The sequence below is a fragment of the Ostrea edulis genome, chromosome 7, assembly GCF_947568905.1.
Source record: "Ostrea edulis chromosome 7, xbOstEdul1.1, whole genome shotgun sequence".
Taxonomy (NCBI): Eukaryota; Metazoa; Mollusca; class Bivalvia; order Ostreida; family Ostreidae; genus Ostrea; species Ostrea edulis.
The window spans coordinates 62,221,138-62,245,218 of NC_079170.1; the positions used below are offsets into that span (position 1 = coordinate 62,221,138).

Genomic DNA, 24,081 nt, shown 5'->3' on the forward strand with positions numbered 1-24,081 from the left:
TTATTTGATGACAAGTACCTTTTGCAAAACGATGAAAAATGTCAACCTGGATTTTGCTGACGCTTATCTTTTTCATTAAATTACATCTTTTGATCCGCTCACCTACAATCTCTACAATTTGTTGCATTTTCATTCAGTTCATAGCGATACATTTCACCCATAATGCCACTGTTCCCATACTCAACTTCACTAAGATTTTACATTGGCTGGTACTCCCTGACGCTGAGGTAGCTGAGCAAGGTGGTTCAGGAGATTGTTAAGCCCTAGCGTGTGGACTGTCCCGCACAACGTGCCCACGTCGTCTGCTGTATCTAAACACTTCTATTCTTGCTCTTTTGTGGCCCTTTGTGATTGTTTATTTGCGTTGCTAAAGCCACAATAATTTGCTCTGGTTGAAAGCACCGCGTTTCTTTAGGTCCACAATATGGCGTAAATCTGTATTTCCATTTTCTAATACCCCCAATAGTACTGTGCAACTTACAAGCATCGTCTGCAACGCGTCATGGAAGTATGCGTGAACTGTGTCTTACTTGTGTAATCTGTTCGCGATTTCAAGAATTTTGTTCCACCTTTTACAATCATCTGTATTGTTGGCACTGAAAAACTTCCGAATGTTAATTAAATTTGATGTACGCTCTTGATTGAAAGTATGCTGTATTTTATATCCCCAGCCTTTAACCTCAGAATGCTCTTCCTCGTGTTCCGTATCCTACTAGACATTCATTTGAAAGTTGATTGACAATCTTACTCACGGTAGCTGAACCCTGTTTTTGCGAGAAATAAAATAAAAACACGGCGTCTTCGCTTAGCAAATTCCCTTTTCATAAAGAACTATTACTCATTATCTTGTAAATCCAAAATTGTCAAAGCCTTTTCCCTGCCATGGCGAGGGTAGGATGACACGAACTGCATGCACTTGCCATTTGTACTACCAAACCACGTGACAACCTTTACAATCACCCAAACACTACTCAAGCACAAAACGTCATAAACAAATGGTTTAATTATCTCTCTGAAAATAAAGGAAAATCCAAGAATACATGTATACCGGTATATGTCTTGAATTTTATAACATCATATTCATATGTAACAATTGCTTTTGACGATTCTATAGTGCATGTAACATACTCTTTACAAGAACATCAAAACAATGGTAATGATTGTACATGATATACGATGTTAAATTCTGTAGAGCAAATATACAGGTACATATTGAAAGTGAAATTTCAGGATTAAAGATATTATTCTTGATATTTTTTTCCGGATGATCAACAGTTTACCTGACCGTACTTCAGAGAGCTACAATTCTGCAGATAATTCCGACCACCCGGAAATCCTTATCATGTAAAATTATACGGTTACCAATTTTGATGCACCAGATGCGCATTTCGACAAATAATGTCTCTTCAGTGATGCTCAAGCCGAAATATTTGAAATCATAATGTTTTCGGAAATCTTCCGTTGGGTTTTTTACGAAAACAACTCTCTATCGTTTTAGAGACCAGGTAAAATTAGCAAAGATCATAACTCACAGAAAAGTGAAATTTTGCACATTCTTTTCTTTTGTATAGTGAATAATAAATAGTACAATTGTGTTTCTGATACTGAGTAATATATATATTTATAAATGGAGCGCCTTTGAAAGTCATCACAGTGTAAAAATGGGATATGAAGCTATATGATCTTAAGATAGAATACCCATCCAAGATGGGGAATTATTTTCAATTCATATATTCCCTCTCCCCAAATCATTCCTACTATCAATTGTCAACCATCATAGACTATGTTTTGACCCCCTGTGATGTCACGCATCTCCTTTTGGTAATCTTGAATGAAATCTTTGATAACTTCCACGGCGTGTTCATCAACTCCAACCACGTCCAACATGGAATTATTCCCTGGCTCTGAGGCGGGTCTGCTATTTTTGAAACAAACCACAACGCACTTTTTATATCGAGCCGTGTTACTCTGCTTCATTTTTCGAAATGACCTCCGAATTTTTTTGATTTCTTTCGGTTCCAATGTATCCGTCAATAACAATAAAATTTCGAATTTCTTTTCCTCCGCATAACGGAAGGGGACGCTGTAATTTGTCTCTCCGTGATCACTGTGGTTGTCACTGAAATCCGTGTCAAATAGTTCCCCACTAGGTTGATCTAGTGAAACGGTTCGAGCCGATTTGTAAAAACTAATTGTTTCCACTTCGAATATACTGCCAAAAAGTAAAGACAGGGCTATTGCCGCTTCTTTGCAGGACATACTAGGAATACCTAGCGTGTGGAAATCCATTTCCATTTTCACATCAATTGCGATCAAGACTTTGCTTTGCATTCGTTCTGAGTGTCTTGCAGAGGAGAGATGATAAGAATCTAGTAGCGCTCGCTCTATTTCTCTGTTAACTTCCCATGTATGCATGCTGTCGTTTCGCAATCCGCGCCCTCGTATGTAGGCAGCGAAAGCCCCCAGTATCTGGATTGGATGCGTGGATTCTAATGAGTCAACAGTTCTGAGTCTACTACAGACTATTTGTTCTTCCCTGCTTTTGGGCTTAAAAAGTTCGAGTCGGCTCATTCTTCCTAGATTTCTTATCATGGCTGTCATTGGCATTTTCTGATGTAAAAGAGCTCTCCAGATTTCAGGCTCTTTTAATTGTTTTGTTGGGATTACTTCCCATGGAACCTTCCACTTATGTATAGCTTCAATTATGTCTTCCATCTCTTCACGTTTGTGTTTCTTTTTAATGCTATTCACCGCAGAGATGTATCCTTTTACAATTTCGAAATCCTTCTCATCGGCATTTATCTTGTCAGCTTTTCCTATCCCTTTTGTAACAAACCGAAAAATATACCTGAACGTTTCATCTGGTGGTTTTGGATGGCACGCTTTAATTACTCTCTTTTGATATAACTTATGTCGTCTTTTATACTTTGTGACATGCAGTGCCAACTTTCGGGGGTTGTTTCGGTATTGTTGGTTTTCGGTATACCAGGCTGCTATTGCCTTTCTGTGGCTCCTAGGCCAACCTCTACAGTTAAACCTGGTCCTGCAGAAGCTCAGAAACCGAAACAGTTGTGTTGGTTTGCGACAAATATCTGGAAGTGCCTCATACGCCAACTTGGAAACTTTTTTCCGTTTGTCTCTTGCACATAGAGCCAGTGCGTATGCTATAGGATAAAACTTCAGACATTTCTGGGATGCTCTGCGCATGTACTCGATGATTTTAATGCATTGTCCGTTTTCTATGAGTCTGTGTAAAGATAACTTATTATTGTTAAACGTTCAAAACTATATTATTATATCAAAATCGATTTGTTTGACTCAAACATCAACAATACACACACACTTAGATTTTATTGTATTGTTCATTTTTTATAATTCTGTGAAAAGATAACTTATTGTTAAACATTCAAAACTATTGCTATATTAAAAATTAGTGTGTTTTTACTGAAATGTCAACGAGAAATATTGATTGATTGACTAATTTTTAACGTCCCGCTCGAGAATATTTCACTCCTATGGAGACGTCACCACTGTCGGTGAAGGGCTGCAAAATTTAGGCCTATGCTCGACGCTTATGGCCATTGAGCAGGGAGGGATCTTTATCGTGCCACACCTGTTGTGACACGGGACCTCGGTTTTTGCAGTCTCATCCGAAGGACCGCCCCATTTAGTGTCGCCTCTTACGACTGAGGACCCGGATCCCCACGGGATTCAACGAGAAATACACATACTCAACGAGAAATACACATACACCTAGCTAATATACATTTGAAATGTACTCGATGATTTTATTGCATTTTCCATTTTCTATGATTCCGTGAAGATCACTTATTGTTGTTAAACGTTCAGAATTATTGTTATATTAGAAGTGATGTGTTTGTACTAAAACATCAACGAAAAATACACATACACCTAGAGAATATACATTTGAAAGAAACTTTTTCAAAGAAGCACTAAAACCAACGTTCTTAAATCCAAAAATTGTCGGATCTATACAATAGATAAAACGGTCAAGAGAGAAATTAAATGACCTATACCCAGTGACAAGAACAATGAAAATAATTAAATTGTCAAATTTTTCTCAGGAAAATCCGTCCCTTCCTCAGGGCAAAGATGGAAAACAAATCAATAAAATGAGCACTTTCCCCAGTTTAACTATTTCCATTGCTTGTATCGCTGGGTTTCAGTTCCGTAGCTACGTATGTCCAAGCTATTTTACGTCATTGGTTGCACATGTGTACTTATGCTGAGGTACAAAAACTTTAAATTAGTCCTATACTTGAACTAAATATCATAATTATATCATTATGTATTTCTGTTTTTAAAATTACGATATGAATAAGTCTGCGGAATAAGGTAAATCATTTCAATTTACTAGTATTCATGTCCAGGTGTCCGTGTTTGCCCTACTCTTAAAACCTCCCGTTTATGAAGCGAACGATCTACATAATTTTAAAAGTCCAAGTTTCGACTCAAGTTATCTTTTTATTTCGAGGAATCCAGTACTGAGCTATCGCGACCGGTCCATACAATGTAGACTTATTATATGATAAGCCGGTGAAATAAATTAAAGCATTTGCATAAAATTTCATTCATTTATATAATCCGTAACGCATAAAATTTTATTCATTTATATAATCGACAACACATAAAATTTTATTCATTTATATAATCGACAACACATATTGATTGATTGATTGATGTTTTCCGCCACACTCAACAATTTTTCAGTTACCTGGTGGCGCCCAGTTTTTATTGGTGGAAGAGAGAACCCAGATACCTGGGAAAAGACCACCGACCTTCCGAAAGTAAACTGGGAAACTTTCTCACTTACCGGTGCGAGCGGGATATAATCGACAACATATAAAATTTCATTCATTTATAATATAGGCAAAACATAAAATCTTATTCATTTAAATAATCGTCAACGCTTAAAATTTTATTCATTTATATAATCGGCAACATATAAAATTTTATTCATTTATATAATCGGCAACATATAAAATTTATTCATTTATATAATCGGCAACATATAAAATTTATTCATTTATATAATCGGCAACATTAAAAATTTTATTCATTGATATAATCAACAACATATAAAATTTTATTCATTTATATAATCGACAACATATAAAATTTTATTCATTTATATAATCGGCAACACATATTTTTATGTACAAATGTATGCAGGTACATGTACATGTAGGCTTATATATGACTTACACATTCGTTTTAAAACATCAATTTAAATCCCGATTGGCTTTCCATATACTTTCCTAAAAGGATTGAATATATTTAATTATAGTGACCGTGTGTGATTGTATATACTCAATCAATTACCTAGAGTTACTTTGTAGTTTGTGCATTCAATATACATACAACCTTAATCTGACATACATGTACATGTAAACATCAGTAATATACATCAAATTCAAAACGAAAGTAGGAATTCTAGAAAATAATTACTTCCTAAATGAGATTACCTTCGAATAACATCGGCGTCGGAATCTTCTATTTGTCGAGATCCTGGTCGGTAGATTCCAACCAAAGTACCAAGATGGAAAAATCGCCACAATTTTTCTTCGTCATTCATTGCACCAAATTTAAGGGCGAGAAAGCGGAAGTGCGTAATTTGACGAGATTGAACGAGATTTTAGCTACTGGAGATAAACAAATCCACGTGGTAACGGTAAATAGATAACAGGATGGCATTTTCCATCCTATATTGGTTGAATTACGTGTCTGGAACCAAAAAACTTCATCAAAAGTCCGAGTTAGCGGTAAAAGCAGACCATGTACTAAAGTTTATGTTCGATCCCGAACTTAATTACGCCCAGGGAAGAGTTCACGCCAGTATGAGAGACAGAAGTTACCACGTCAGTGTAAGTGCACGTTCTGTGTCAATTTTCACCTCAATATTACTAATTATTTTTTTTAACTTGTCAGAAAGTATTCATTCTGTTCCTTCATTTAGGTCACATTAGGGGATAATCACACAGTTTCTGACAGCATATGTGATTGTGTGAACGGGCAGGATAAATGTCACCACAAGGCATCTCTCCTTTTATATGGGTATGAAATGTTGAAAGTATGCATGCCTTAGATTTTTTTAATATATGAATAGTTATAAAACTTTATAATATTCTATTTAGCTATAAGAATGTTAGCAAGACGGATGTGAGGGCTTCTTGGATCCAGCATCCTAAGAAAGCACCACCAAAGAAAACAACCACTATGGATGAGCTTTTTCCACCTTCACAAAAAGTGGCCAATTACAGGTATTCTTAAGAATATGAAGAAAGTAAACAAATTATCTTAAAGTATCATATTTTATGAAATAGTGTGTCAATTAAATGGGTAGTTGAACTATTTATCATTATAAACTTGTTGATAAAATCATCTGCTTATCTTTTTATGCTGGTATTACGGTTATATGGAGTGAACTTTAGATGTCCCATGGATATAATAGATTTTTATATTCTAAAATTATTTATTTTTCTTGCATTGTTCTAAACAGTATTGGGTTCAAGAGACTTAATATGCTATCTAATTACTTTGTTCTGTTAGGGCTACATCAAGACCAGTTGATGATACAGATGTTGCTTTCCTGTGTGATAAACTTAATGCTCTTGGTCGATTTTCAGGTTTAAGATTATGCTCGAAAATATGTTGTTTTTTTTTTTTGGTGATTTCGTTTTTGTTTTAAAATGTTCAATTGTTTCATATATGAATACTGGGCCTACAAATACTCAATGCTGGATTTTCTACCCTATAATAGGGACTATTGATATTAAGTAGTTCAGTTTTATGCTGAACAAAAAAGTGTGATTTTACATCATATCAAAACTTTAACAACAATGGGCTTTGAGTGCAGTTGGTACATGTTTTCATTTTTATTGTTATTAACATGTATCATATTCTAAAGTTTGTTTTGAGGTTTATTTTCCTACTAGAAGATTTATTTGTTGTAATGCAACATTCCATCACTTAAGTTTATCAATAATGGCATAAAACATAAACATGTTGTACATTGTATTAAATTGGAAATCATTATCTTCTAGCATATATATATAGTTTAAAACTCACATTTCTCTATTGATGTTAAAATTTCATGAATAATTATTCATAAATTGATTGTAAATCATTCATGAACACAAATTTTACATGTAGCTATGCTGTGGATAGTGTCAAAAGAACCCTCATCCCCTACACTGGATATTCCTTATGTAGAAGATTTATTGCTGGGAGAAGCTTACACTAGTGCTACAGACAAGATACAGTGGTTGAAGACAAATCTTGCTATCCAAAGGGAGAAAATAGAGCAGGTAGATACATGTACAGTTAGTCATATCCTTAGGTAAAAAAAAAATTGATGAAGTCAGTTCAAAGGCAATAGATAAAAATATTTTAGTAGAAAAAATTTAAATAACATTAGAATAACTCGTGTAATTTCAGGTTGCACAATTGACTGTTGGGCAGAGGAACAACCATCTTTGGGCTTTGGTCAGGAAAAACCGCTTAACTGCATCCAACTTTGGTAAAGTGCTTGCTGCTATCCGACGAAATAGGTAAAACGTCATTCTTCTTTAATAAATTTAATATTGAATCAGATTGATCATGTTGAAAATAAATCCTAAAGTATGTTTTACACCTCAATGTGTATTTAAATAATTTTGGTAATATTGTTTCAGGTTTCCTCCATCATTATTCAAACAGGTTCTGGGCTCTTATGATTTGTCAACAAAAGATGCCATTCTATGGGGTATCAACAATGAGTCAGTTGCCAAAGCAAAGTATTGCTCATACGGTGATGCAGTTGTTGAAGAAACAGGTATAATTTTCTTTTTATGATAGTTATGTTACAGTAAATGCTACATTATACCAAGAGATTATTTCATATTTTTGCTTAAAATACACAGACTCAGTATACAATTTTATAAGTCAATACACAACATTGTGTCCAAACCTTTTCAGGGGTGTGGCTACATGAAAGTGGTGTTTTAGGGGCAAGTCCTGATGGGATTATCCGCCGTGCAGCAACGCATAAATATAACCATCAAGTAGCTCAACTGACAGACATACTGGAGACAATGAAATTGATGTCAGATATTTTGGAAGTTAAATGTCCTTTCAGTGCCAGGAATATGACTATTCCTGAGGCCATTTTATCAATCAAAGACTTCTGTTTAGGTATTTCATATTCTTGAATTAGTTATCTCCTATAGCAAATTGAAAAAAAATTCATTGACTCATATGAATTTTATATTGCTAGACTTCCAGGTTCATGATGGCAGACAGATGTACAAGCTAAAGGAAGATCACATCTATTACGATCAAGTACAGGGACAGCTACATATTCAGAACAAATCCGCCTGTGACTTTGTTGTGTGGACCACCAAGGACATTGCCATAGTTAGGGTTCTTCAAGACAGTGCATGGGACCAGAACATTGCAAAACTTATTGACTTTTACTTCACTCAAATAATCCCCATTGTTCAGAAGTAAAATGTCAGTTTATTTAGTTTTTTCTTCTTCTCTTATATTGATAAACTCATGTTGCTGAAACATAACCAAATGCTGGTGAAAGGTTTCAAAATAGACCTATGCTCGAAAGTTATGGCAATTAAACCATGATGGCTCTCTTTTAGTAACAACACACACTGCAAAATAGATTACTATCTTAACTTGTTGAAATTAGACATTGAAATAGAAAACAACTAGATTGGTTGAACATTTATGCACATTTAATAAAATGAGGTGCATTCCTTTACATTTCAGTACATGTACTTCATTCATGAATATCAACACAATGTACACCACATTTTACCTGCCAGTTAACCACATAGTATTCTTCTCTATAGATTGAAAGAGATAAACAACCATATCAATTTACTGATTGGAAGTGTAATTATCTGCAATTTCAGCGATCATTGGATCTTGAAAGTTTACAAGCATAGAACAAACTTGAAAAATCTTTGTGCTAATGTGGCGAAATTGCTGGGGAATATGTGAAAGAATCTCAAAATTTTTTATCCTCTCATTCACTCTCTCGACATGGATTCTTGAACGAGCTATCTTTCTGCAAACCTGAACTTCAGCTGGTGTGTATTGTCCCTTATCTTTAAGGAATGGGGGAATATTCAAGTGAACACCTTGAGGAAGAAGTGAATAGATCGTAAAACCTTTATCTGCCAAGATCATGTCCCCAGGCGATAACTTAGCTAACATGTTGCTGTGTTCCACTATAGCCACATCTGAGGTACTGCCAGGATAAAGTTTGCTAACGTACACAACTGCTCCATTAGGAGCAACACCTGTTACTGCCTTTACAGTGTGTCGATTTTTGTATGAGCTATATGTCTGGGATTGAGCTGCCATGTCCTGACCAGGGACATCCTGCGTCACCTCTGTGGCATCAATTACCAGACGACAGCAACTGAAATCTCCAAAGCTTGATGGCATTGATGACTTGCATTTCAGAAGAGATGGCATATTGTTTTCCATCATGCCTACAAAAAACACTTCATGCAAAGCAAAAACATGGGTAATGAAGATATTATGTACTGTGGCTTTGCTGGTACAGAATCGTTCGGCAAGGTCAAGGAGGGGACAGTTCAGCTTCAGTTTCATCAATGTTATGAAAAGTTGGTCCGACCTCGAAAAAGCACTTGGAGTCCACCCATCCACATATACCAGAGGGAACCGCTGTAATGTTGTGTCTATGATGCTAAATATCTCTGGTTTTAAAGAGGTGTACATCATCATCTAAAATAAATAGGTAAACTATAGCTATAAAATGTTCATATAGTGTTTAAGGTAGTAATCTACATCATCATAATGGCTGACTTCCTTTAAAAACATGGATGAAAAATTCGATATCAGCAATATTTGAGTTTTCCTTTTCCATTTAAAAACCTAGCCGAGTAGCTCAGTAGGTTAGAATACCGACTGCTGAACTGTAGGTCACAGGTTCGAGTCCAGCAGGGGTTTTAAATTTTTTTCAGATTACCTTCTACTAAAACTGTATTTTTTTACAAAATAAAGTAAATTTGAAAAATTTCAACTTCAAAATATTGTTGTACATTTCCTCCACTTTACATCTACATCAAATTTCTCTGGTGTAGTATACCTCCTTAAATCTTAAAATTGAATAAAAACACTTTGGGAACTAAGTAATTTGTAAGGAGAACTATATCAATCATTTTGGAATTCATTTCTCATACCTTCTTTTCATTTTCCATTATTTTGGCAACTGTTACAGGATGTTTTTTGGACTGGAGGTAACTAATTTCTGTCAGCAACTCTGCAATTTGCTTTTCAAGTCCCTTCAATATAAACCATCATTGCTGATTATTTTAAACATACATTTAAGGTGAATTATGATATACATACATCTAAATCTACCAAAAAGATTTAAGTTTTTAAAAATTAATCACCTTGATCTCTTGTACAAGAGATGTATAGGACCGCATATAAGTGTGCTCCAGATCAACAGTCTCATTTGTAGTCAAAGGTTCTCTGTCATTACATGTAACAGCTGTCTCAGTCTCTTCTTCTGTACAAGGGTCAGCTTGTCTGGATTGATGTCTAAAATGAGAAGAAACTGATGTAAATGGTGGAAGACAAATCACTTTATAAAATAGATCAGGTATCAACTGTTTTACTTACCGTGAAATTGTATTCGGATCCTGGAAGTCAAAGTAAGTACCCTGGTTCCAAGGAAACAAGGTTGGGCCGTTCTCCTTCCTTCCATCTTTGAAATGACAGCTACATATTCTGTCCGATGAGGTCACTGTCCTATCTTTTCTCCTGTGGATTAATAAGGTGTATAACAGTTATACTTTTATGTCAACTTTAAATAGAACACATCTGCATATATGGATACAGCAAGGTGAAAAAGAAATGATATATGATGAGAAGTAGGACCCTTTTAAAAAAGTATATGTTCCATTCATTACATATATATTAAACGTATGAGTATTTAAAATCAACAAGTCTAATATACAATGTAAATTATTATGAAACACTAAATTAACACTTAACTCACATAACTGAAGACATCTTTAATTATTTGAAGATATCATCAATTCAAGTATTGCTTGCAATAATTGTAATTGAATTGATGTGCACATCAAATTAATTATTTTTTACTCTCATCACTTTAATTGATGCATGAATCAATTCAATTACACATATTGAGCACAATAACTTGATGAAGGAGGTACTCTACATCGTCATAATGACATACTTCCTTTTAAAACATGGATGAAAATATGTTAACACCGACTGCTGAACTGTAGATTGCATGTTCGAGTCTAGGGTGTTTTAACAAAAAATTCTCAGATTGCTTTCTACTAATGCTGACTAAAACTGCATTTTTTTTTTTTTTTTTTACTAAATAACGTAAATTTGAAAGATTTTAATTTTAAGATATTGTTGTACATATCAAATTTCTCTGGTGTAGCATTCCTCATTTATGTGCACTTCAATTCAATTATATATCCAATAATAAAAGTCAAGAAACACATAACTATATTGTAAATGTATGATGTTTTTTTGTATTGAAATTTACAATTAAATATTGGCATAATAAAACAGCAAACTCAGGATCTTCATTTTGACATAATCCATGTAAACAGATCAGTATTGTTAAGCAGTACTAGGTTTGGAAAGGTTTTAAATATCTTATCCAAAAGTTCTCCTCTAGGATTATTATATAGTGGACATTCAAGAAGAAAATACAATTCATCCTCTGTTCACACATAAAGCACTAGGCTTAGAGACTGGTAGAGTATGCTTTTAATCTTCAAAGCATATTGCACTTGTATTTTTTATTTTATTTATTTATTCACCAATCTAGGGCCCTCAGGGGGCATGTACAAATTAACAATTAAACATTATAACTACATGATACAATTTACACATGTGTACCATGCACATGTTAAGGGTTTCAACATTGACATGTATTGAATTCTCATCACAATATTGATTGCAAATGTACTGTACAATAAGTGTGCTATATGGGAGGTAAAGTAAAACAATATTATACAATGTTGTCACAAACACAGAGGGTACCAAGGGACGGTGCCTGAGCCAAGTCGATCAGACTGGCAGTCTTGTACCCTAGGTGTTGGAGACAAGTTTGTAAGCACATGTAAGAGGTGGGAACCCCCACCTTTTTAACAAGGGTATATTAATGATAAAATACGATTACCGGCCCAGTGCCCCACTTCGTTTGAATTAAAAGTAGTAAAAGAAACGTAAAATGGTAGTGAAAGTTGATACATGTACAATATAATACCCCCCCCCCCCCCCCCCCCTCTTCCAGGCCACGTAGGATACAACACACCTGCAATATGATTACGTTACCCACCTGCACAATTTCTCCCACTGCTTCAAACTTTTTCTAGGAAATCTGTAGAAACTACAAGTTTCTCTCAAACTCTGGTGATTACAGCCAGTAACGAAACACAGCATTCCTAAAAACCTCGTGGCGTCTTTGTTTATCTCCAGTGCCTAAACCGGAAGTTACGTAAATTCGAGTACATGTACTGAAAAAAGTTTCCTGATACGCTGTATCGTGCAAATGAAAAATGAAACTTATAAACTCTATTGATTGTTTGTAAAAAGAAAAAAAAAAAAAAAAATGTATACCGTAAATCAATGATCATGGCAAGGAAAACTATGTAATTATGTCATGCACTATTTATAACTTCCTGCATACCGTTACCAATGCTGATAGTGTGTCAAATATATGGTAGGCCATTCTACCCACAATTACCAGTGACATTATAATTTTACTACCAGTAAAAGTAAAACTGGCCAAAGCTACCCACAAGTCATACCCAATAGTAAAAATAATTTCAGGGTAGGTGTAAATGTAGTCCGGGACATATGTCCCGCGATGTCCAATATTGATATTCGCCGATATAACGTTTTATGTTAGTTTTTCTTTAAATATCTTACTAAATGTGTTTTAAGACAACACCAAGAGTCTTCATTGTGAATTTGGTGTATGAAAATTCCCTAATTATTTAATAAATGACTTTTATTTATTCTTTTGGGTGTAAAAGTAGTCCCGAAAATTTTACGAAGAAAACGCATTTCCGGTTTTTGTTTCTGCCTTGTTCATAATTAAAATAAAGTTTTAATGTGTTTTATTTGTCTGTTGATTTTGCTTGGATATTGTTTTATATCACAACAAAAAGATTTATTAAATATTCCACTTGTTATATGAATGCTCGTCCTTCTTTCTATGGGACATCGCTTCGATGGTTGATCCGATACGAAAGAGTGTAAAAATAAAACCGGAACAAGGTGACAGTTTGAACCCGTTTTATGAATAGCTAGGCAAGTGTACGTTTAGTAAGAAAGTTTGATTATAATTGGTATATTCAAAATATTATGAGTAATAATAGGTCAATAAATAATGAAAAGATATGTCTTGTTGAATATTCAGCTGTCCTCTCTATGGAATATATTTACATGTATCATTTTGAAGCGAATATGAATATAAATATTTGAAATTTTCTCTTCAATATTATTAAAAGTGTGTAAGGTAAATACTAAATTCTAGCATTACTATTAATCAATATACATGGTTTTACTAATTATTGACATTAAATGAGAGCTGCTATCAAGATTAATGATCATCTAAAATAATTATTGAAATGCAGAAGCGCGCACATGATTTAACGATGAGAAGTAAATTGATAACCCTGTTTTACTTTGGAAGACAAAGGTTGGCGACCACCATTTCTCTAAATCAACCAAAATCAATTATAATGCAGATACACACATATGAAAATGGTGAGCATTGAAATTGAATGGCCAAATTCTTTAACGTCATTGGGTGCCGAATTTCCCCCACCAATATTGAAAATTAAAATGTGTGAACAATATGCTTGTTGATTTTCCAGTTATATGTAGCAAGAACTGGACAACGTAATTAAATGAGACATTCTTTACATGTCTTATTAACTTACGGCCAAAAACCCCCATGCAATAGTTGTTCAATTATTGATCCTTCCACGATATTATATATAAATTACATTACATTTAACTTCTATGAAATACATGTACATTAGCGTTGTTGCTAGATTATTTTGAGTTTGTAACGAAGTGATATATTATATTATAAATATTAATGATAAATACCGCCGTATTACCAGCCCTTACCTGAATGCGGATTTAATGTTTTCATCTCGGTCCGGTTTTTAAATTAATATCCCAATTAGCTGCGATGTCCCGAGGGAAAAATGGATTTAAAAACCGTTTATCAGATTAATTTGTTTAATCAAACAAAATGACTAGAAATAAGGGTGTCTTATGATTATCAACAGGACACAATACGTAAAGGTTATAAATGTTTTGTGCATAAACAAGGCGAAAACAAAAACCGGAAATGCGTTTTCTTCGTAAAATTTTCGGGACTACTTTTACACCCAAAAGAATAAATAAAAGTCATTTATCAAATAATTAGGGAATTTTCATACATCAAATTCACAATGAATACACTTGGTGATTGTCTTAAAACACATTTAGTAAGATATTTAAAGAAAAACTAACATAAAACGTTAAATCGGCGAATATCAATATCGGACATCGCGGGACATATGTCCCGGGACATATGTCCCGGACTACATTTACACCCACAAATAATTTCACCAGTAGTATTAGGGTGATATGACAATTTCTCATATGCTATGCACAGGGGCTAAGCCCGTTCTCTTTGATACCATGAATCTAAATTTAGAAATATTTATGGTTACAGACTACTAATTTGACCCCTATTTCATTGACGCAAGTAGTGCCTGTTTATAAATAGAGGTTTTTTCTTAAAAATTCTTGGGGATGTATGTGGGGTGGATTTGTGTTATTATAGGGCATAGATGGAAAGAAGAGGGTCTGGAAAAAAAATTAAAAACTTATAATAATGGGAAATTCTGCTCTTAAGTGTGTAGTAGGAAGGGTGTAAATAGGCCATTGTTTACCTGCTTCTCAAAGGGAAAGGGAAATATGCAGGGTAGGGGTTACTTGCGGTGTCATAACAGGACTTGTGTGCGGTGGATTTTCCTGAGATTCACAAATATTTTTGGACCTGAATTGCTTTAAGTCTGTACCAAGTTTCAGGTAAGTTGAGGCGGTGGAATTTTTTATATTAATTTTTATGTTATAAAGGAATGTATAGCAAAATAATTGGTAGTCTGTGTCCTTATGGTATCAAAGAGTTCGGGCCCAAAACGGGCTTAGCCTCTGTGATGCTATACAAATGAAGCAAATATTAAATTCCGGGTTTCAGTGGATTGCAGAAACCAAATATGCTTCAGAAATGTTGTTAATGTATCATATAGTTTATAAATAAAATCGACTGGCAAGAAAACAAACATAACCTGTATCGTGCTATGTCACATGATGGTGCCGATTGTTTGTTGTTGTTGTTTTTTGTTGCTAGACTGACATGCGGTGCAATCCCGATTTGTTCGTCGCAGCTTTTGAACATCACAATCAATCGAATATCTATAGGGAAGTCCAAACCAGTTAAACTTACTGTTGACGACGATGGGAACTCGCCACGCTGTCACACGGTTGAACCACATGGAAATGGGATACAGTCGTTTGATGTAAATTTTAGATGATCATAAAAGATACGCACTTAACGTATTTTGGAATATCGTGTATAAAGTGGAGGTACCCACTTCCATCCCTACCTGGGGTTGAACACACGACCTGCGGAACCAAGTCTAGCAGCATGTAACCAGTGCTCTACACGGTCATTGAGAAGGAAAGTGGGGTACATTTATCAAACGTTTTATGAGGATTATACAAGATATTTTTATATAAAGCGCCGAAATAGTCACGAACTCTTCAAATGACCGTGTAGGTGTCGCTTGTGACAGAGTGGCGAGAATGACATCGTCATCAATATTGAAAGATTTGCCTGGACGGTCAAGCGCGCTCATCAGGAGATTTGGTTCTGCAGGTCGCGAGTTCAACCTCGGGTAGGGACGGTAGTGTGCATCCAAAATAAAGTGAAATTTTCTGTGCTTTATATTCAATATTTCTTCACTTGGGTATTCGATCTCTTTCGAGAAGTGGACAGGCATAGTCTCCATCCATGGATGTAGGCTATGCCTGTCCACTTCTCTATAACGAGAATACACTTACGGCAGTTATGTTTAATCAATAGTTTATTGCTATTGTTCAGTGCTTTGCATAAAAATATTTCAAATGAAATGTGCACCTCGTATTATCCCCCTCCTTCTCTCTCTCTGTATATACATCTACCGTATATGATTTCACACATACATCACAATTAAAGGGGCATGGACACAATTGGAGCTGAAATGTTTAGAATGCTTAACTAAGGTATTTCTAGTGGTCAACAAAGATCTGAATGTCAGTTTTCGAGGTACATGGGAGATACAGAGCTCTCAATTCTTTGTTTGTGCTCTGTTTTTGTTTACTTATAGGCTAGATATACCAGTAAAAGTTCGTTAAAAGCAGATTTTTCAATTTACAAATTAATTCTGAACACAATTTAATAGTTTCTAGTGTTTAGCACATCTCATTTTGTTTTAAACATGCTATTTTCTATTGAGCAATCTATATTTAAACCAAAAAAACATGGCACGAGCCTTGTTTACATAACTTGTATCATTGTTTGCGAGCTATTCATTTTTTCCTGCATGATACACCGGTTTTCTGTGGTGTATCTGTGATATATCATACCTTTTTAAAATGAAGAATAGTAAGAAATGAATAAAGAAAATTGTATTTATTATTTACAAATTCATGGCAAATCGGTGGTCATGTTCATCAAGAAAATTCATATTGTGAACGTGTTCCTCTCGCAAGTGACGCAGTAATACACACATAATGACGTAGAGAGTACACGGGGGAGATTCACTGCCGTCCTGTTCACGCACCTCCAAAACAAAGCGTTGTAGGCCAGGAATTCAGCATTTCTGCGTTAATTTCCGTCATGCGAGGTACATTCTCAATCTCTACCCAGAGTTATCGTTCCTTACACTCATTTGCAAGTGAGAGCAAGGAACGACAACTCTGGGTAGAGATTGGTACATTCTCTTGCGATGCGCGCCATTTATTGAACATTTCAACAGACCATTTCGTATTTCTCCGAGTATTAGGATTTGTCTGAGAGTCAATCAGCTGCTGCAAATCATCATCTGACACAGCTTCAGCAAACCTTCGATGCTGTGATCAAGAGTTTTTATTTTCATGTCACCATCCATCTGTGTTAGTGAATTCTCCCGCGAGAAAATCCCAAGTCAAAATGTATAGTATCAAAGTTCATATGTGTAGGATCTTCATCCCCGAGATACCTATCGACAGATTGTGAAATGTTGAGGTTTCCTAAAAGGAATTTTCCACCATAATTTCGATTTCCACTGTGTCTAAGAATTGCAATAGCATAAAATTGCAACCGTCGTCCATATTAAACGTTCAGACGCGAATGGGCGATGGGCAGAGTTCAAGAAATGCAACGCGCTATACTTTTTGAATCACGTGCTCTTTTTTCATTGGTCATGTAAAATGCTATGATGAAATGTTAGTGTTCTGCGTCTCCGCACATGAGAATATAGTTTAATGACGTGCTATTAACGTGAAATTTTGATAGATCATGAGTAACTCAGTACCTGAGAACAAAGATACAAAACATATAGAGAAACTTTTAACTCGTGCATCTTCATATATCAGACTCGGGGGGGGGGGGGGGGGGGGGAGCCCCCTCGTCTGAGCTGATATATGAAGACACACTCGTTAAAAGGTACTATATATATTGCACAGAATTGTGAGTGCTGTATCTCACTTGTGGGGTCAAGAGGCCCATGGGCCACATCGCTTACCTGAGTCACCTTGGCCCATATCTGAAGACTTTCCATATATATTTGCATTTAAAACCTTATAGTCCCTATTATGGCACCAACCTACCCCTGGAGGCCATGATTTTTGCAAACTTGAATCTACACTATGTCAAAAAGCTTTCATGTAAATGTCAACTTCTTTGGCCCAATGCTTCTTGAGAAGAAGATTTTTAAAGATTTTCCCTAAATTTGTATGTAAAACATTGATTCCCCCTTGTGGCCCCATCCTACTCTGTGGGCCATGATTTTAACAAACTTGAATCTGCATTATGTCAGGAAGCTTTCGTGTAAACATCAGCTTTTCTGGCTCAGTGGTTCTTGAGAAGATTTTTCCTATATATATTTGTATGTAAAACTTTGATCCCCTGTTGTGGCCCCATCCAACCCCCGGGGGCCAGGATTTTAACAAACTTAAATCTGCACTATGTCAGGAAGCTTTCATGTAAATTTCAGCTCTTCTGGCCCAGTGGTTCTCGAGAAGATTTTTAAATGACCCCAACCTATTTCTGCGATTATTTCCCTTTGAAAGGGACATGGCCCTTCATTTGAACAAACTTGCAAGCCCTTCACCCAAGGATGCTTTTGGCCAAGTTTAATTGAAATTGGCCAAGTGGTTCTGGAGAAGAAGTCGAAAATGTAAAAAGTTTACAGAGGACGGACAACAGCCGATCAGAATAGCTCACTTGAGCTTTCAGCACAGGTGAGCTAAAAAACTGATATTAAAATTTTGGTTGACCATTAGAAATCCGTTAGTTAAGCATTGTAAACAATAAAAATGGGATAAATAGAATTTTCAGCTCAATCATGTCCATGTCCCTTTAAATAAAAGGTAAAGATAACGAACAGCGATCAATCTCATAACTCGCACAAGCAATACAAAACAGAGAGTTGGGCAAACACGGACCCCTAGACACACCAGAGGCGGGGCCAGTTGCCCAGGAGGAGCAAGCATCTCCCGTCAACCAGCCGCGAGCACCACACCTTCACCAGGCAAACGGAGCCATCCGCAGTCAAAACCAGTGTGCCAAAAGAAAAGGGTGAAAATATGCAGTTCCAATATATCGAACACATTCACACATCATTTCACAAATGACAATTTAAGCTCTTTCTGGGTATGACATCCATCTTTGCACATAAAGGGAATATTACAGTTGTGTATATATAATATATATATGCTGTAATACATATATATGCTGAAATATATATATGTGTGTGTGTGTGTGTGTATTTGTTTTCTTTTCAAATATTTTTTTTAATTATATATATATATATATAATTAAAAAAAATATTTGAAAAGAAAACAAATACACACACACACACACACACATATATATATATATATATATGTTGTATCATATTCATAGTTTACCAAAACAATATTTTTTTTGTATAAATACATTTATTTATCAAATTAATACTCCAAAACTCATATATAAAGAGTTGCTTTGATTATATATCACACAATGCCTTTACGAGAAGTACTTGTTGCAAAAACTTCGAAAAATCGTAAAATAATCTCTTATATATTAACAATGAATAAACATGAAACATATTTTTAAAAATAACAACAATCAAGACGTATATCTGAATATCTTTTTTTAAAAATCTACCAAAACGATAAAAAAAATAATTTCTCATTTCTCCGTCTTTCTAAATAACACAACCACTAATATATTGACAATTCCTGCGGCCAATAATGAGTGCAATTATGCAAATCCAATCCAATCATTCAGTGAGATCGATCTGCAGTATAGATTAAATAGAGCACTTTAAAATTTTAAATACATTTAATCCACTTCACCTAATTTGAACCGATCCTTAAAGTCAAATGTACGAGATCAATTTAACATTTACAAAAAAATGCCACCTTCTCCCTTCTAAAAAAAATCTTACACACAAGAGATTATTTGTTGGCATGCCAACATTTCACTTCATCTCAATTTGAGATGAAATATGCAAGACAGAAAAATGAAATGAATGTTTGCTCACCTCCGAATCTACCTTTATCATAGGTAAGGAAAATAATAAGCAAGATAGGTTTACAGCAAACTATGTGAGAGGGGAAGATGACAGACTATGTGAGAGGTGAAGATGACAGACTATGTGAGAGGTGAAGATGACAGACTATGTGAGAGGGGAAGATGACAGACTATATGAGAGGGGATTATGACAGACTATGTGAGAGGTGAAGATGACAGACTATGTGAGAGAGAAGATGACAGACTATGTGAGAGGGGAAGATGACAGACTATATGAAGATGACAGACTATGTGAGAGGGGAAGATGACGAGCAGTGATTAATCTCATAAATGTCAAAATGATCAATTCATATACATATTACAAATAACATTTCATTTTCAGCATTGCATACGTCTGAAATAACATTAGTATTATACATCAAAACACATCGTAAAAATAACATTAAGTAAAAGAGGAACAGTACAACTGCAGTACTATACAATATATGACATAATTTCTACATGGAATACTGACAATTCCACTACACGCTGCCTTTCTACAAACTGGTCTGTATGGGGATTTCCAACTACCTTTTACAAAGGAACTAGTCTTAAAAACATTTTGCTTTCTTTTATGCAGATATTCTAAATAAAGTTTTCTCTCCATATAAAACTGGAAAACATTTAAAACTTTGTAATGGTAAAACTTTGTAATGTTGAACATTCCATTTCATCAAGATTCCATGGTAAATTGCATACACAGTACTGAAATGTGTCTCGTATAATTATATATACATGTAATACTAAATGGTATAATTTCATTACCATATTTGAATATATATAATACTAAATGGTATAATTTTATTACCAGATTTGAAATACTGACTGTTAATATTGTAGCGGTACTAGAACTGCTTTCTGGAGTACACATTTGTATCAGCATGTTGTCATGTTATATAATACATTAATTTTAACTGCACTATTGTAAATACTTTTACAGTCTCTCTCTCTCTCTCTCTCTCTCTCTCACCTGTCATAATACTATATGTAAAACTGTGACCTTCTGCTTTATATTTGCCCCCTGACTCGTTTTAAAAGTCCCTTAAAAATATCTTTTCCAGGTTGATAGAATGTCGACCAAGTCATCAAAATCGTTCTCCCTGGCAATGTCTATTGGAGTACAACCTTCAGCATCTCTAAGTGTTAAGTCAGCATGGTTCTTTTTCAAGTATTTCACGACATCTTGTGAATGTTCAGAACAAGCATGATGAAGCGCTGATTTCCTTTCGTTGTCGCATCTGTTTATTTGTTTTGGGTCATCCAAATGTTCTACAATTAATTTTACATTCTCTAGTTGACCAGTTTTGGAAACTAAAATCAGAGGCGTTACGTTGTGCTCATCACACAAATGTACATTGGCGCCGTTTTTCAATAGGTACCTGATGACGTTGGTATTCCCTCTTTCACAGGCACAATACAGAGGTGTCTTGTTAGTCTTATCGTTAGCATTGATGGTAGCCCCCTTTGTTACAAGATATTCTACAATTTCTATTAAATTCTTTTCGGATGCTGCATGCAGGCTAGTGTAGTATTCGATATTCCTGATATTCACAGATGCCTCAGATTTCACTAACTCTTTCACAATGTCATAATTCCCATTGCTGCATGCTAAAAACAAGGGCGATTCATCCTGGTTATTTACAACATTTACGTCAGCATTTTTCTTGAGCAATAACTTAACAATGTCTAGCTTTCCTTCCCTGGTTGCTAAGTGTAAAGCTAAATTAGAATCTTTGTCCTTCATATTTACTTTGGCTTTTCCTTCAAGTAACTGTTTCACAATTTTTGTATTTTTAAGGTGAGCTGCAACATGCAGAGGGGTTTTCCAATCCTTGTTGCAAATGTTCACATCTCCACCCTTGTTTATCAACAATTCAAGTATTTGATCTAACCCTAATTTCGCTGCAATGTACAGTGGGGATTGACACAGTTTATCAAGGCTATCAATATTCGAATTTTTCGATACTAAGAATTCAGCTACTTCGTACCGATTCTCTTCCACTGCCAGATGAAGCGGTGTCTTTTTATCTATGTCAGGCTTATTCACGTTTGCCCCCCTCTTTACTAAATGCTGGACTATTTTGATATGTCCCCTTCGTGCAGCTTCGTGAAGTGACGAACGACCATTTGCGTCATAACTGTCAATTCTCGCTTCATGTCGGAGGAGTTCCTTGAGAATTTGGTATTGATCTTTCTCAGCAGCTACAAATAATGGTGTTCTGTTTCGAGGACCACATTTATTTACATTAGCTTTCTGTCCTGGAAGCATTTTCACTAATTTGTTATCTCCCTTCTCTTTTGCTATCAGAAGTGCCGTTTTTCCATTTCTGTCTTCTTTGTTTATATCCTTCATCTTTTTAGCCAAAAATTTTGTGAACTGGAGGTCATCGACTTCGCCATCCTCTTGGCGATCATGGATCGATGCTGAAAGCAAAGTCTTTCCATCTATTTCTATGTTATCTAATTTTGCACCTTTCTCATTCAGGAATCCTAATAAAGTTTCGCTTTTGCGGAAAAACGCAATCTTTACTGGTACTTCAAAAATAACGCGATCCTCATCTGGTGTTCCATACATTTCCCTACGTTCTAATATAAGCTCTAGTTTGTCTTTGGAATTAGAAAAACACGACAGCTCTAACAATCTTTTCAATTCCTCACTAAATTCGTCAGAATTGATGATGTCTAGAATGTTTTTTAAAAGCCGAATTGATCCGAATTTTGCTACCCACCACAAAACCTTTGTCTTCAGTATCTTTCTCATGTTGTTATGAGTCAGTGTAAATGAAAACAAAAGGGTATATCCATACAGCTCCACATTTTGCCTTGACAGATCAACTTCTCCACAAGGATCTGATCCCCATGCATTGACAATATCGTATACGGATTCTGAAAGAAACACTCTCTTTAAATCATCCATAGGAATGTCACCTGTCAAAGGTATTTGTTCCAGAAAATGTATCATATCATCACTCTCAAAGATTTCACACAAGTTTACACAATTTACATTAAAAAATATATCAACAGATTTTGGTAGTTCTAGCTTTCTAAGAAACAATCCGAAGAACATGGGTGGAATATGTCTTAACTGACTAAGTCCTTTGTTCATTTGTTTAAGTAGGCCGACAACGACTTCCAAAACCTTGTCACGTTTGATAGTAAAAACACTATCTCCATATATCGATCTTTCAAGATATGTTCTGGTTGAGCCTGGAGATTCAAATGCTTCCCTCAGTTGTCCATTTGCATTCTTGCCCATCCATTCCACAATTGCAGCATTTTGGAAAGAGATACTGTTAAGAACATTATTGTTGAATATGCATAAAACCATCCATGCTAATATGTTGGGAACGACATCTCTATGATTCCTACTTATTTTTTCAGCAATGTGTTTTTCATATTCAGCTGTAAAATTTGTTCCTTGATCATTCTGACACTCGAATCCTTCGTTTGCGTATAAATAACACAAGAATGGAAAATTTTCCTTTGCAGCCATTTGTTTTTGGAGATCTGCAGGTACTTCAGTTAGCTGAAATATCTTTGCTTTCTCTTCCTCATCATATTGTTCACAGGACAAATTTACTGTATCTATACATGATGCAATGCTTTCAATTTGACAAATTTTCTTGTATACTGGCAGGGACACTGCCATCAGCAACTTGACCTGCTTTGAATTTTGTATCCGTGGTGCAATACTGAGGTAATGAAACAGTTTTGATATGTCCAATACCGTCTTTCCAAAGGGGTCTTCAATGATGTAGCAAACCTTGTTATCTTCAGATTGCCAACATGCAATTATATCTTTGAGATGGGACACAAAGACAATTTTACAACTTCTTGATTTCAGATGAACAGCAACATTGTGAATGATGGCCGATTTTCCGGATCCTTGTTCTCCGGTAATGATTACTATGTTGTTGTTCTGCAATGATTCTATCACATGACTTGAGGCAGACCAACTCACGAAATGGTCATTTTCTTTTTCCCATTCCTCATACAAGGATTCCTTGTTGTCTGCAAAACAAAGCATGTTTTCTCTCCATTTTCAAGTTGTACAACAGAAATTAAGCAGTGTTAAAAGATAATACCATCAAACAATAACTCTCTATCCAACAAACATGCTTAATTTGTTCAAACTACGAAATTTTGAGCCTCGAAAATTAATGATCTTACAG

At 35.2% G+C, this 24,081-nt stretch overlaps 4 protein-coding genes across 6 annotated transcripts in view; 1 reads left to right on the forward strand and 3 right to left on the reverse strand.

Annotated features, from left to right (window-relative positions):
- Positions 1-984: 984 nt before the first annotated feature.
- LOC125655011 (RNA-binding protein RO60-like) lies at positions 985-5,621 on the reverse strand. Its single transcript, XM_048885122.2, has 2 exons — positions 5,487-5,621; positions 985-3,247 (listed from the first exon to the last, which is right to left on the reverse strand). Exons 1-2 carry the CDS (start codon positions 5,594-5,596, stop codon positions 1,768-1,770), a joined length of 1,590 nt encoding a protein of 529 aa, XP_048741079.2. The 5' UTR covers positions 5,597-5,621; the 3' UTR covers positions 985-1,767.
- Positions 5,622-5,728: 107 nt separating this feature from the next.
- Positions 5,729-8,524, forward strand: LOC125655012 (uncharacterized). Its single transcript, XM_048885123.2, has 8 exons — positions 5,729-5,885; positions 5,978-6,075; positions 6,156-6,281; positions 7,174-7,328; positions 7,459-7,571; positions 7,695-7,834; positions 7,978-8,193; positions 8,276-8,524. The coding sequence occupies exons 3-8, from the start codon at positions 6,242-6,244 to the stop codon at positions 8,506-8,508; spliced, it is 897 nt and encodes a 298-aa protein (XP_048741080.1). The 5' UTR covers positions 5,729-5,885; positions 5,978-6,075; positions 6,156-6,241; the 3' UTR covers positions 8,509-8,524.
- Positions 8,525-8,729: 205 nt separating this feature from the next.
- LOC125657148 (uncharacterized) lies at positions 8,730-12,849 on the reverse strand. The gene is made up of 5 exons (XM_048887806.2): positions 12,377-12,849; positions 10,672-10,812; positions 10,440-10,590; positions 10,227-10,328; positions 8,730-9,768 (listed from the first exon to the last, which is right to left on the reverse strand). The coding sequence occupies exons 1-5, from the start codon at positions 12,478-12,480 to the stop codon at positions 8,893-8,895; spliced, it is 1,374 nt and encodes a 457-aa protein (XP_048743763.2). The 5' UTR covers positions 12,481-12,849; the 3' UTR covers positions 8,730-8,892.
- Positions 12,850-19,270: 6,421 nt separating this feature from the next.
- The window catches only part of LOC130048352 (uncharacterized), a 37,555-nt gene continuing 32,744 nt past the window's right edge, over positions 19,271-24,081 (reverse strand). For all 3 annotated transcript variants that reach the window (XM_056144967.1, XM_056144966.1, XM_056144968.1), the window contains one exon: positions 19,271-23,920. In XM_056144967.1, the coding sequence (XP_056000942.1) occupies positions 20,952-23,920 (2,969 nt within the window). In that variant the 3' untranslated portion in view covers positions 19,271-20,951. The remainder of the gene's footprint in view (positions 23,921-24,081) is intronic.

Coding starts and splice junctions, on each gene's coding strand:
- LOC125655011 (XM_048885122.2), bottom strand. CDS start 5,596: ATGAATGACGAAGAAAAATTGTGGCGATTTTTCCATCTTGGTACTTTG. Junction 3,248..5,486: donor GACGCCGATGTTATTCGAAG/GTAATCTCATTT, acceptor ATCTTTACACAG/ACTCATAGAAAACGGACAAT.
- LOC125655012 (XM_048885123.2), top strand. CDS start 6,242: ATGAGCTTTTTCCACCTTCACAAAAAGTGGCCAATTACAG. Junction 6,282..7,173: donor CAAAAAGTGGCCAATTACAG/GTATTCTTAAGA, acceptor TTTTACATGTAG/CTATGCTGTGGATAGTGTCA. Junction 7,572..7,694: donor GCTGCTATCCGACGAAATAG/GTAAAACGTCAT, acceptor ATATTGTTTCAG/GTTTCCTCCATCATTATTCA.
- LOC125657148 (XM_048887806.2), bottom strand. CDS start 12,480: ATGCTGTGTTTCGTTACTGGCTGTAATCACCAGAGTTTGAGAGAAACT. Junction 10,813..12,376: donor CAGTGGGAGAAATTGTGCAG/GTGGGTAACGTA, acceptor ATTAATCCACAG/GAGAAAAGATAGGACAGTGA. Junction 10,329..10,439: donor CTCTTGTACAAGAGATCAAG/GTGATTAATTTT, acceptor TTTATATTGAAG/GGACTTGAAAAGCAAATTGC.